Source organism: Hetaerina americana, unplaced genomic scaffold (assembly GCF_022747635.1).
Source record: "Hetaerina americana unplaced genomic scaffold, ioHetAmer1.1.p SCAF_10, whole genome shotgun sequence".
NCBI lineage: Eukaryota > Metazoa > Arthropoda > Insecta > Odonata > Calopterygidae > Hetaerina > Hetaerina americana.
This window is the reverse complement of record NW_027286070.1, coordinates 34,908,684-34,922,215: the sequence shown is the minus strand read 5'-3', so window position 1 is coordinate 34,922,215 and position 13,532 is coordinate 34,908,684. Positions and strand designations below refer to the sequence as shown.

General features: G+C 33.1%; 2 protein-coding genes across 7 annotated transcripts in view; one reads left to right on the top strand and one right to left on the bottom strand.

The window, feature by feature from the left end:
- Window positions 1-423: 423 nt before the first annotated feature.
- Window positions 424-10,192, bottom strand: Mfap1 (Microfibril-associated protein 1). Its single transcript, XM_071598518.1, has 10 exons — window positions 9,969-10,192; window positions 9,535-9,853; window positions 8,848-9,088; window positions 8,071-8,155; window positions 7,148-7,308; window positions 5,226-5,530; window positions 4,863-5,022; window positions 4,167-4,256; window positions 3,830-4,045; window positions 424-900 (listed from the first exon to the last, which is right to left on the bottom strand). The coding sequence occupies exons 1-9, from the start codon at window positions 10,033-10,035 to the stop codon at window positions 3,842-3,844; spliced, it is 1,632 nt and encodes a 543-aa protein (XP_071454619.1). The 5' UTR covers window positions 10,036-10,192; the 3' UTR covers window positions 424-900; window positions 3,830-3,841.
- Window positions 10,179-13,532, top strand: part of LOC139700048 (beta-galactosidase-1-like protein 2) — a 31,645-nt gene continuing 28,291 nt past the window's right edge. For 3 of the 6 annotated variants that reach the window (XR_011703654.1, XM_071598516.1, XM_071598515.1), the window contains exons 1-3: window positions 10,179-10,232; window positions 10,331-10,375; window positions 12,165-12,257. Coding sequence is in view for 2 of the 6 variants with exons in the window: in XM_071598516.1 (XP_071454617.1) it covers window positions 12,255-12,257 (3 nt within the window). In the remaining 4 variants the exon portion in view is untranslated. The other 3 variants (XR_011703657.1, XR_011703655.1, XR_011703656.1) reach the window with 3 other exon arrangements.

The window sequence follows — 13,532 nt, the reverse complement described above, 5'->3', positions numbered from 1 at the left end:
AAATCTTACCAGAGAACCATGAAAATTCAGATCACACAAAAAGTGTTATGTGAAGTACTGTTAGTGGCAGGAAGGCCACATGGTACAAGCATAATTTTTAGAAGTAATTGTGGGAAAAGGAATCATTGATTATTTTTTTCTTACATAGACTTGCCAGCCCATTACATATATCATTCAAGAAACCGGAGAAATGCTTTGCAGCCATTTCAATGAATAACCAGGTAAAGCTGTTTGAGTTCATTTTTATTCTGTTAGGCCTTGTTTTATAAACAAATCAATTGAGCTCCCTGAAGAATTTTCATCATAGACTTTTTAATTTTCCTCAAACCGTATCTAACCCCAACTTCATTTCAGAAATTGATAGGGAAGCAAACCTAATGCTGCTAAATTTAAAGAAAGGAATTCAAAATACTGGTATTAATGATATTTAATGAAAGGAATTTTTCCAATGTCACAATATTACAGCTGGGTACAAAATAGTTTTAATTTCATCATTCACATGAAAACATATGAAATTGCAATTCTTAAATAAATTTATTCTTGGTGATCTTCAAATAAATCACAATGATATTTTGTTCTTTTCCTCAAAAATGAGTCAGTATTATCTGCACTAGTGAATATAAGATGATACATGTCAACTCTAATGGAGGAAAAAAAGAAAGACTACCACACATTCATTTACCATTGTCACACACACAACAAAAAATCATTTTATCCATTCATTCAAATCTCATTCTAACTCCATAAAATGTACATGTTTTTGCAAATGATTCAGCCCAAAGTCCCATCAATATTTGTTTTTGATTTCAATGGTATTCTCATTGATAAGTAGGTGACAGCTGTACAGATGGTAAAATACTTGTCTCCATCAAGATGCAGAAATGTGGACAGAATCTGGTCCTGTGGTATAAATGAAAAATAAAGAAATAACAAAGATAAATATGCATTTCCATTATAAACAATAAATAATTACACACACTTTATTAATATGAAGTACTAACAATCATCTTTCATATTTATATAGAAGATTTATATTTATGCATGCATAAAATAAGTGTTTCAAGATTAAAAATTGCAGTATAAATTTTTATTCTGATCCAAATTCATTTTCATCAATGGCATATAAAGTAATCATATATTATCTCAGACAATTTGGCTATATCCACAATTGTTGAGTACTTAATTGTCATCTTTAGCGATACGTCTGTTTAGTTCTTTTATTCCTGATTCTAACAGTTCTTGAGGTAAGAACCAAAACTGAAGGGAAAAACAACAGCCCCTGGACCACTTTTTCTACTAAGTTATGTCATTTACATCCACTAAACCTCATACAAGTTTGTAATATCAAGGTTATCAAGAGCATAGAAAAAATGTCAACCTTTAAATTCAAAGTGAGGGACTTTTTCATGCTACACTTATTCTACACTATTGATGAGTTTCTGAATATGTAACAATGTATTGTATTTTATGTTAAGATCTTTGACAAGCCGTATATCTTGGAACATGAATGTACCCAGATCCTCAGGCAAATAAATAAATAAATATTTAATATTTATTATCAAAGATCCCAAGATATCTATTTAGATAAAAATATATATAAATCTGTGGTGCCCTTCATGAATAGATTACTCTTAATTACCTGGGATGCCCTGAAAAAAAGCTTCTCTAGCAAAACTATGCAAAAATGTCAACTTGGAAATGGTGGTCCCTGTAAAATGATTCAGAAAGCCAGTCATAAATATTTTCATTTACCCTGTGTATGATGATGGTGCATATTAATGTTTATTATTGTATTTACTTCAAACATAATAAAATATCAGTCCCACCAAAACCATCACCCATCCTTCTACACACCCTTACTTGAGTGGTGACTGCACTACAATATAGTACCGTAGGAATCTCCTTCTCTCCCACTCCCATCCATTTCTCCACCATTATCCTCCCCAAATGCCACCCTATCTTCTTGTCCCTACCACTTGGTATATACTAAGATGGAGGTGGCAAGCATATTGCAAGCATGCCCAAAGTGGCAAACAGAGCAATTATTTTGGCATACAGAGCTGGGAGGGTGCTACGAGCAATTTAACGGTGATTACTCTATTGGTTGGTACATGAGCAATTATTATGTAAATAAATGTTGGCACTCAAAAAACCGAGAGGTTCACCGTCACTGTACTACGACAAAATTTATTCTATACTTTTCACCTGAAAATGACTCATGAGTTAAAAAAAAAGGTCATGAAATTTTGACGTCTATTCATAAATACAAAGTGGTTTACCTAAGAAATGTTTCCAACATGTGGAGCCAATAACACAGTATACACAGCACTACTTCATCCTCATTATGCTTAGTTATTACACAAGTGAACTAGCTGTATTATTATATAATACATTAATAGTTTTTGAATTTAGATATGAGATTGTAAAAAATGTTAGGGAAATAGCATCAACAAATATATACCAAATGAAACAGTTTCTGGTGTCACTTGGAGGAAATGCTTCATACTGAAATTAAATTTAAATACATACCATTTCCCATCAATAACACACACATTATCTACACAAAAATGTTTAGATGATCAAAAAATATGATGATGCGCGTTATGTAATGAAAATTAAAATAATCCAAACATTTACATACCTATGTACACAATAATTTAAAGAAGAGTCTCGCAAAAACAAATTGGTCTGGAAGCATGCCTTTCTAATTGTATCCTATTTCATACAGATCTGCTACTTTTACAGCTATTTCATATCATAAATCCATGAGAAAAAGAAGAAACATAATATTTCTATGCCTCATTAAACCTAATATGTAGTACTTCTTTATTCAAATACATAGTACTTCACGTACCTGTATACCTAGAGTACGTCATATTATATGCATGTACATATATATGACAGGATAGGTAGATCACTCGAATCTAAGAAATTCGTCTCCAGAATCACAATTAAATTAATTAAGTGCATTTATCATCTCTTCAGGCACATCACTGAGTTCACTCTTCGAAGTTAACTCTTCCTCATCTTCTAGCACTGGCGTTGAAATATTACCTTAAGCTTTTTCAAATCCATTTTTTACACAAGTCACTCTGACAACCTGCCAACTTTCCAGGATCCACTGACTTATTTCTTCATTAGACACTCTTTTAATGTTTCTTGATTCTGTGTAGTCTTTCATACCAGACATCATCCACTTTTCCCAACTAGAACGTAACTTTGATATAAAAGATTCATTAGTGGATAAATCCTGGCAGCCATGCAATTTCATTTTTCTTTTGTGAAATTGATGACTTCTAGCTTAAACATCGCTGCATATGATTTTCTTCTCCACAGATAATTTTCTTGAGAAAATTCTAAATTATAAAAGCTTAACTCAAATCAGGTTTGAAACAATCACCATGTAGGCGACACTTTCATAGAACTTGGGAGGGTGTCTAGAACAGCTGAACGCTGATACAAACAAAGGAAGTAAAGCAAACAAAACAAGAAAATTCTATTTAATTCACTCTCTCATTTTTTTTATATTTGATTTGCAGAATGTTAATTTATATAGCAAATAAGAAGGCACACAAACTTATGTCTCATTTTGACTTACGAGTCATAGCAAAAAAGCAATAAGGTGGCATATAGTGCTGGCTTGTAAATATTGTTTATTTTTTCATCCTTCTCTTGTTTGGAATTAATTTCAATCACCTGGCTCTAATCAGTATACTTACGGTAGATATAGCCACAGGCAATTTTGATTTCATGTATTCATTGGTTGTATATGTATATCGATGGGAAAATATGGTAATATACTTCTAAGCATTTAATAACAAAATTTTACCTTAAACTTGCTTTACTGCTGAGCTCCTTGTGCAGGCTTTTTCCTCCTTGCCAAAACTGATGGTCTCTCAAATGATTGTTTCATACCAGCTGCTTGTGTACTGTGGAATTTAAGGTTCTGCGCAGTGTCAGACACCCAAGGGGAATCAAAAGCTGTGGTGTCCTGGTCAACTAAGTGAGTATACTTCGTTCGACCACTCCTGCCAAAGTTCTTAACCTAATTTAAGAAAAATACAGGTATTAACAAGTGATACAGAATACTGTACGGGCACAACTAAAAACAAAAATACGAAGTACATAAAGAGAGGAAATGAAGAAAATGGCACAGGAAGACTTACCTGCATAACCTTAGGCAGAATAGTCTTGTCAAAGTGGTCATCCAAAGTTGCAGCTGAGAAATCTCTCTTGTATAGCTCATCATCTTCATCCTGAAGATTATACATTTATTTTGAACAAGAGACAAATCACACACAAAACTTAAAGAAGATTACAATAAAAACTAATATAGTTTGACTGTTCATCATCACCATTGAATGAACTATGTATACTGGTCCTGAATGCAGTAAAGTATGGAAATTGTCAATAAATCACTGATAGAAAAACTTTCACTTGAGCCACAGTAGTGAGATTTTGTATTTTGAGAGATCATGAGAAAACATTTTGACACACGTGGGAAAAAAAATACATTTTTTCTCATTCCATATCCTAATTACACAACAAAAAGATAGCTTACATAACCTCAAGTCATATCTTTGTATAAATGAAGAAAATATGATTGATAATGCAAAATAGGGTATGCTTATGTATGTCTACATATTTCACAGCATCCCAAAACAAAACTTTAGTTCAGGACGAGTAACCTTGGTTATTTTATAAAACAATAATTAGAAGTATAGATGACACTAAAAAATATGACGATAAAAGTAACATCTTAAATTATAAGATGGCTTTCTATTCTATGTACTTATAAAAATGACTATTTTTTATCATTACTTTTAAGACTGCGCATAAGAGCAAAAAGATAAAACACTAACCAAATAGAACACTCCTCTGTGATAGTACTTTTGCAAAAATTTGTATTTTCCTTTGGAAGCTTTGTTGGTTATGAGCTTTGGATTTAGACGAGCCTCCTGCCTTCTTTCTTCCTCTGTCATGTTGCGCAACCTTTCCACTTCCAATTTTTCCTTTTCCATTCTGAAAAATTAAGGAAAAATTTGTTATTTTAGCACTGATATGTGAATTATCATTTTTGAAAAATAAATTCATTCCATAAAAATTACTAAAAGGTTAAAGAGTAGCTAAACCTAGGAATACAATTTTATGACCACATTAAATGTTAAGTTTCTCAAGTTGAAATTTAAAGGACATTAAAATTAAAAGAAATAGGAAACACTCACTGTTCACGTTCATCGCGGTCTCTCTTGATTCTCTTTAACTCCCGTAGCTTCCAGGATTCATACTCAGCCTCTTCATCAGCTCCATCATCTGTATCAACATCTGCCAATGATGCTAATATTTGATCTTCACCAGTTGTGACTGTCCCTACTCCAACAGTAACCCCACCACCAACTCCAGGAGCCAGACCAAGGGCACCAAGCCCCACTGCCCCCAAACTGAGGTTACCTGCTGCTGCTGTGCCCAGCATACCAACTCCAGATGCCACCTTTTCATTGACTTCCTTGCGTATTTCCTCTTCAACCAGCTATTAAGAAAGACAGGAGAAAGAAATTTATTTTTAACCATTAATCATGTAAAATTTAAATCCAACTCAAAAGAAATAAATTTAAATTTGGAATTCCAGCTATTTCTTTGCCTCCATATAAATAACACAGTTCATACTTTAATGCTTTAAAAATATTTGCCAGTGTACATTAAGTTATCCAGTAGGCTACCGCCAAGTAATTACTTTAAAAGCTTCTAAGAGGTACCTATCACTTCTATTTTTTTAAAGTAATAGCATTTAATGAAACTATATTACAATAATGCATCATGTTAGAAATGGTGATAACCAAGTAAAGGGCAAATGGAAAATATATGCCCCTAGATAATTCTATTGATTCCTCAGTTTGTAAAAAATTTTAAAATTACACCAGAAAGGTGGATCAAAGGGGAAAAATGAACACTGGCTCCATCTGATCTTCAAAAGATTTTATCCCAATGAAAATCAAAGAAATCTGTAAAGGGAGAAGAAAGAGTAAGAAAGCTTAGGAAGCCTGTAGTACTAGAAATCCAGCCTCAATGAGACAAATACAAATACAACTACTCATTATCATTAATTTTTGGACATGGTTGTAAGGATTATATGTATTCATCTATTCATCATCATCATTATTTCATCCTTATGATTAGTTCAATGTAATCCTCCACTTTGTAACTAGTGCAATTCCCTTACCCATACCTTTTCTGTTTGATTCCTTAATTTTTCAAATACACTTACCTCTTGGTCTTCTATGTGGGATCTTTCATTTAATTTTCCCTTCCATCATGTTTATAAAAAACCTATTGTGCCTCAAGGTGTATCCAATCCATCTAGTTCTTCTTTTCTATGGGGTTCTTCATATGGTCCTTCCCTCTTCTGCTCTTATATATACTTCCTCATTCCCCATATTGTCTGTCCAATTAATCTCCTGCATTCTCTGACAGCACCATGTTTCAAAGGCTTTTTTTCTTCAATGGTGCACTTTTACAATGTTTCATGCCTCTGATTCATGGAGTGCCATATTCAATATGAACAATTTGAAAAAATGGTTCCTTGCCTACAACCTAAGGTTCTTTGAACAAAGTAGTGGCCCCTTCTTCATGACCATCTACTTAGCTTGAGCTATTCTTTGTCTGATGTAGGTCAAAATTCATCCAACCCAAGCTATACTGCTGCCCAGGTAAATGAAGTATTCTACTTGCCCTGGTTTCACACCTCAAATTGTAATATCTGCCTGCAGATATCACATTTTACCATGCATTCATGAGTTATAATGTCCTTGAGAAAAGGTTCATGAATGGCAAAATATGTATTGGTACACAAAATAGAAAAATTAGAAAGTCCTTTATTCTTGTGTCCCTACAAGACGATTCTAATCCATGACCTACTTAATACACTACCTGATAACCCAGGATAAAATGAGCAGGTAAAATCACACTAATAATATGCATTTATAAGTTTTCTGCCCTAGTCCAGTGAGTACTATACTGGATATTCACCTAAGACCCAGATGAGTCTGCCAGGGCCATGTTATGAGGATAAATATTGGGTGCTTAAATGATAGAAGTCAATACAACTGTAAGCTATTATGTAAAAAATCACCACAATTACAGCTCTCACCTTGAGTGTACTTTTTCTCCTCTCCTCAGCTGCCTTCTTTGCTTCTGCTTCTGCAGCCCTCTGGCGTCCAGCCTCTCTCTCTCGCTCCAGAATTGTGATACGATCTCGTTTACGGACAAAAACAGGTTTAAGCCGTGGGCCAGTTTCTTCTTCTTCAGAGTCTGAAATTATAGCGGCATGTCTAATTTATAATGAGTTCAACACATGGTAACTTATTCTACGAAAGAAAGAAAGTGACATACATGCAAGTATATCTTTGTGCATTAAAATTTGAGAATAAAGGGTCTGATTTAACTTATCCTCATCATTATGTTTAACAGTTTCATATTATACGACTTATGCTGAAAGCTTTCAATCGTATGCAAATCATTAGAAGTCGTCCACATAGAAATGTCAAAGAATAAGCACAGAAATCCAATTGCAAGTATAGTCCTATGAACTTCCCGCTAAATTGAGATATAAAATGAAACTATTATATATATATATATATATATATATATATATATATATATATGTATATATAATGTGTCAGTAGTCCAACGCTCTACCCCCTGGACTACCACGACCCACTATATATATATATAAAAAAAGCACTCAAATCTTCTTCATTTCAAAATTACACTAACATTATAACTCCCAATGGTCCTATGAGGCTCCTTTGAATATTTTCATTTCAGAATAAAACCACAATTCTTTTATCATATTAGTATTTTTCTTGAGCATAAATATGGAAACTGTAAATGTGTAGGTTATAAGCATATAATCAAACAGAACTGCATATTTATGTTGGGTTAGATACTAATCAGATTATTGATTGATGATACGCATCACATTATTTGAACTTGGATCAACTAGGTTATCATAATTATGTAATTAGGCCTGATAATGATGAAATTAGGACCCTTTCAGATTCACCAACTAACCTGTACATTCTTCATACTCTGAGGACTCGGCTTCTGAACCCTCTGATATTTGTCCATCTTCTTCTTTGTCCAAAACTTCTGGTTCCTTAAACATAAACACAAAATTTTATCAATGCATCCATCTTTGGAACAATACTTTATCCAGAGTTAGCTTAGCTTAAATGTTTTGTAGAAATGACACATGTTATTTTTGCTAGAATTCAGAAATGCAGCCATATAATACGTATCAATTAAGGAAAAAGTAAAATGTAAAAATCACAGCCATTGCCACTAGGATTAGGCAAGGTTAATCCTAATAATAATAATAATAGGAAAAACAAAGCTTACTTTGAGGCAAGCTCTATCCTTGTTTATCAAGCATACCAAGCACTGTCATACTGAAGACTGGTGCAGTTACAAAATATCTTAACTTCATGCAAGACTGATTTTTTCTGGTTGCTTGCATTCTATTATGCTGTCCTGAATATTAATAGATTCTTACGCAGAGCCTTTAAAACGGCATTTAAAAATCCACAATATTTTCACGCAAACACCTTAGCTAATTCAACCCAAAGACTGCTGGCAATTAACTATAGTGCTTCATGGATAATTAGTTTAAGCCTTTTTTCAAACTCTTTAATTATGGTCTTTCCGAGCATAATTATGCCGTGGAACTTTATCAGAATACTACCCAAAAGAGTGATATTATGGTTTGGATGTCAATTTTAAGATAATAGAATCATTTCATAATATATGGCAAAGTCTTATCAGATTCACAAACAACAAATCAAAACTTACTTCCTGAACTTTTTTCTCATAGAGAAGTTTCTGCCTTAGAACCTGTCTCCTTCTTTCAATTTCATCGTCACTGAGTTCATCTTCTTCTTCCTCATCATCTTCATCTTCCACTTCCTTTCTTCGTCTGCTTTCCACCTCCACTTCTTCTTCAATGGCATCTTCTGGTTCCTCAACTTCCATTGCGTCTGCATCTTCTTGAACTTCTTCTCCTTCATCTACAACTTCCGGAGCATGAATATGCCTGAGCCAAGAAGATACAATTTAAGAATTTCATAAAATAGAGTACCACTAAAGCAACAGAATGACTCTTTCATTTTGCTGAAAACACCAATTAATAAAGTAAAATTTTATGCTAAAGGTGATAAAAATAAAAAGTTAATTGACACACCTTCATTTATGTCATCTAGAGATTACCCAAGAGTATTCAACCAAAGTAATGGTCATGTTAATCCAAAGAATATCTTTAAGCAGATGAATTAGTTATTTCGCTAGCTGTAATTATTATGGCAATTAATTTTTAATTCGCCAACAACTAAACGTTATGAAAAGATGATCAGATAAACATTTCGATGAATAGTCCCCAAGTACTCATGCCCCTTCTAATATACATTTTTATTCATAACTCAACAATAAGATTTCTCAGTCTGAAAATAAAAATAATTTACATGAATTTATCTCCTACTATACCTATGTCTTTCTATCCTGGCTTCCCCTTCGTCAGCTTCTTCAACATCTGTAATTGTGGGTTCCAACAAGCCCTCCTTCCTCTTCAGCCTCCTCAGTCTTCTGTCCTCCAATTCCTCATCCTCTTCTTCAGGTTCCACAACAGATTCAGTTTCTTCACCAACACCACCACGGGAGTGATGGTGATGATGTACATGTCTTCGCTGCTGCTCGATAAAATCCTCTTCCTCAGATTCTTCTTCACTGCTTGACATAGGTGCATAATCTGGTCGTTTTCCTGACACATACCTATGAACTTTGACTTTCTGCATAGACACCTCCCCTATGATAAAATTTAATATAAAATTTATATTTAAACACAGCATAATTAACACCTTAAGAATACTATATGCACAGGTAAAGCAGAACCCAACATGTTGTTTAACTTAAATGTTTACCTTTTTCATTTCTAACGGGAATGGCACCCGCTGTACTTTGTATACTGGGACCTGCTTTGGAACTCATGTTGTCTTAAAATGCAGAGTACACTTATACGGATAATAACGACGATAACGATATAAACACAGTTGTAAATATTGTTTTCTCCTCACATCAACTCAATGCGTTATTCGGCTATTTATATAATCGAGATTGTTTTGTTTCTACCTTGATGTCGTTCGTGTTTACATTTCAAATTTGTGTGTTGTAAGCATGTAAAAGAGGTGTGAAGTTAATAATTTATGTTTTAATTCGGTCGTGTGAGATTAATAAATTTTGTATTCTGTTGGAATTTAAGTATAATTTTACATGTTGCATTTAGAGCCCGGAAAATTCACCGAGGTGATTTAATGGTACGATCGTCAGTGTGAGTTCACTTCAATTTAGTATATTGTTTTGGCTGTTACCTCTCACGTGATAAATTTAATTTCACTGCGTGCTCTAACACCTTTTTGAAATATGGATTAGAGAAAATGTTGTCCTATGCTATCTTGTAGTATTTTATTAAATCAGGTGCATTAGTGGAAAGTTCTCACCACTGAGGTAACCCATACGAGTATACTTGTCTTAAATCGAAGGAAATCGAAAAGACGCAATAATATCTATTAGAGCGTCTCTAGTCATCATGATGATACTTGGACTTGCTAATATCTCTGAAAGCTGTGATTTTTTGGCGTGGAATTATATATCAGAGATGAATAGTTATTTATGAGTAAACATTTTGTTTTTGTTTCTCTGGTTAATGAAAGCATTATGATTCAACCTTTTGTCAATTTGCTAGTAAATATAATATTTATAATTCACTCGTAATGCAATTTTTTCTCAAAAATGCATTTAGGTCGTCAACCGTTATATTCTCTCTTGTAAGTTTTGGTGTTAAATGTGTTAGTAAAAACTATATGCTCTTACCTGGAAAACAGGGCGCATTAGATTACTTTCACCGAGAACATTCTCAAATTTTATTTATCTCCCAAAGTTATGGATAGTGTTGTTGCATGGGGGTCTGTTTTTCGGTGCATATTGTTTCTGCCATTTGTAAATTAAGCCTGAAAGGGTTGCATGTAAAAACGTTTCCCCTCTAAATTCTGCTGATGTTACAAACCCTATATATTCAGCTCTTGCGGGAGATGCAACAATAAGAGCTGGTATGCAATTAATTAGCAATTGTCAGTATCTGATGGTGAAATAGTATAACATGTAAGTATAGTTAAATTTCCTGGTGTGTATGGATCATGGGAAAACATTTTGATGAGCTACATACTGAGATAATCTAGTTCACTACTTTCTACTAGTTTGTGAGATTTATCTACCACACTTGTGTATTTTTGGTGTACATATCTTCAATGTAGAATTCATGCTGTTGGTTAGCATTATATTTTGGGTAATTATGTCATGCCTCCAAAGTATTTTTATGCATAGGCATGAAACATATACAACTTAAAATTGCCCAACATTAAACAGATTGAGAATAATCTTTCTTTTTTGTTTGTGTATTTTATCTATTGCAGTGTGGGAGTTGTGATTATTTTAAATCTTAGGAGGACAATGATTTACATAACTACAGAACTTGAGTTAAGAATGATTTTAACGTTCCAATTGTTGGAACCAGGGGTTCACATTTAGGGCATTATTCAATGGGAATGAGAGAATTAACAGCCTCACGGTCTTGAAATGGCTGAAACTGAAGCCCTATTCATGAAAGGGTTAAGCCTTTTGTATTGGAAAAGTTATATTGCTCAATTAATCACCTTTTAATGATCATTAATAGTATTTAATCTGTTATTGGTTCTTTACCTGTACACTTTCTATTTTCATTACTTTGTAATAATTTCATATAAGACAAATGAAACTTTTTTATTAATTGAAAAGTTATAAACAATCTGGGGGTATATTGCCTTGGTAATGGCAACGTTAATTGAAATGCTAAACTTTCAGGGTCTTGGATCTCACAGGTGATATAGTATAATGTTAATTGTCATTTTATTGAACCCAAAAAGAAAATTTCACATGTAAATGCTATGTGATTTTATTTTTGACTCTTGAATAGTTGAACGTATTGTTTCCTCAAGGTACTGAACATTCGAATCTTGTAATTCAAAATTATTCCTGTCAGAATCCTAATTTTTTAATAAGTATTCAAAACATACCTATTACAGTGAATCAAATAGGATAGACTTAATAGCTGCCTTCCTCGCCAATGCCAAAATCTCGTGGGGAAAATTCTGACCCTGTGAAACAAAGAGGAAATGGTAATTATTTTTCATTTTATTTTCATTCATTCAATCTTTTGTTTCCTGCATCATATTAATGAATATTTTTTTATTATATCGCTACAGATGTAGCCCTTCTTCACTTTTCATTCATTTGATAATAAATATTTATTCGCTTGAAGCAATGTTCACTGATTGGAAGACCCCCAGTGTACCCTGAAAGAGACTGCTAATTATTATTATTAAAAATACACATGTGCTGATAGACATTGTCAGGTGGCACACAAGTCCCAAATAATTGCAAAAGATAATACATAAAACTAGACTTCAAAACACAAATCTCTTTAACAAAACAAGTGAATCCCCATCCCATTTACAACCATTAACCCGCAAGAAAAAAAAAGATAAATTAAAAAAAAATTAAGCTATTACATCTAATACAATACACCACACATCAATCAAATTATTACATATATGCCTTACATCTATTCTTAAAAGTATACACTCTGTTAGGAAAGGGCTCGAATATTTTTGCAGGTTAGAATAGACTTAAGAAATTTCTGAATGAGACATTTAATTCTAAGCATCTGAAGTAGGTACCTTATTTTAAACTACTTTTATTGAATCAAAGAGCACAAACTATAAATGCCTGAAAAACTATAAATGGCAGTCATTCCTAGCTCTTAGCCTTATTTTTAGTTTGCGGGTTATAGTGATTCCTGAATTATCTGCCACATTTTTGAAGTTCATAATTGCAATGGGTAAAATTTGACACTCTTAAGCATAAGATAGAAAGGATTGGTCTTGTATTTTGAATGTTTGGGGGGCTTGTAGGGTGCGTCGACAGCTACGGTCATTTTGCTTATGAATGTTTATTTGATTAATGATGGGTACATGATATCTTACCAGGAATGTTTCAAATGAGTCACTTTCGTGAAATTTCATGTTTCCTTCTATTTATAATTGTAATTATATATTAAATTTCGCTTATATTTTGGCAAATCTCCAGTAGTCTCTCTTAGTCTGGTTTGCAAGGGATTAACAGTCATTAAAATTTCAATTTATATTGGCATGATGACCTGTTAGTGAGCAACATTTATTCTTTTAAAATTTAAAATTCTAATCTGGATATTTGATAAAATCATAATTTTGGATTGAATATCCTTTTTCAGAAGGCAAGGGCCAAGCCTTCTTTTGAAATATGTATGTCGTCCATTTTCAGCATCATAAACTGTGCATCCTACCTAATTTATTTTAATGGTAGATTAGCAGGGGAAAATTATCTTGAACTAGCAATTTAAGAACATTTTGTTT

Bases quoted from the DNA above. Each gene is read 5' to 3' on its own strand.
- Mfap1 (XM_071598518.1), bottom strand. From the start codon at position 10,035: ATGAGTTCCAAAGCAGGTCCCAGTATACAAAGTACAGCGGGTGCCATT. The intron at 5,023-5,225 runs GTGAGTGTTTCC...TTAATTTTTCAG, and splicing joins GACCGCGATGAACGTGAACA to AATGGAAAAGGAAAAATTGG. The intron at 4,257-4,862 runs GTTAGTGTTTTA...TATAATCTTCAG, and splicing joins ACAGAGGAGTGTTCTATTTG to GATGAAGATGATGAGCTATA.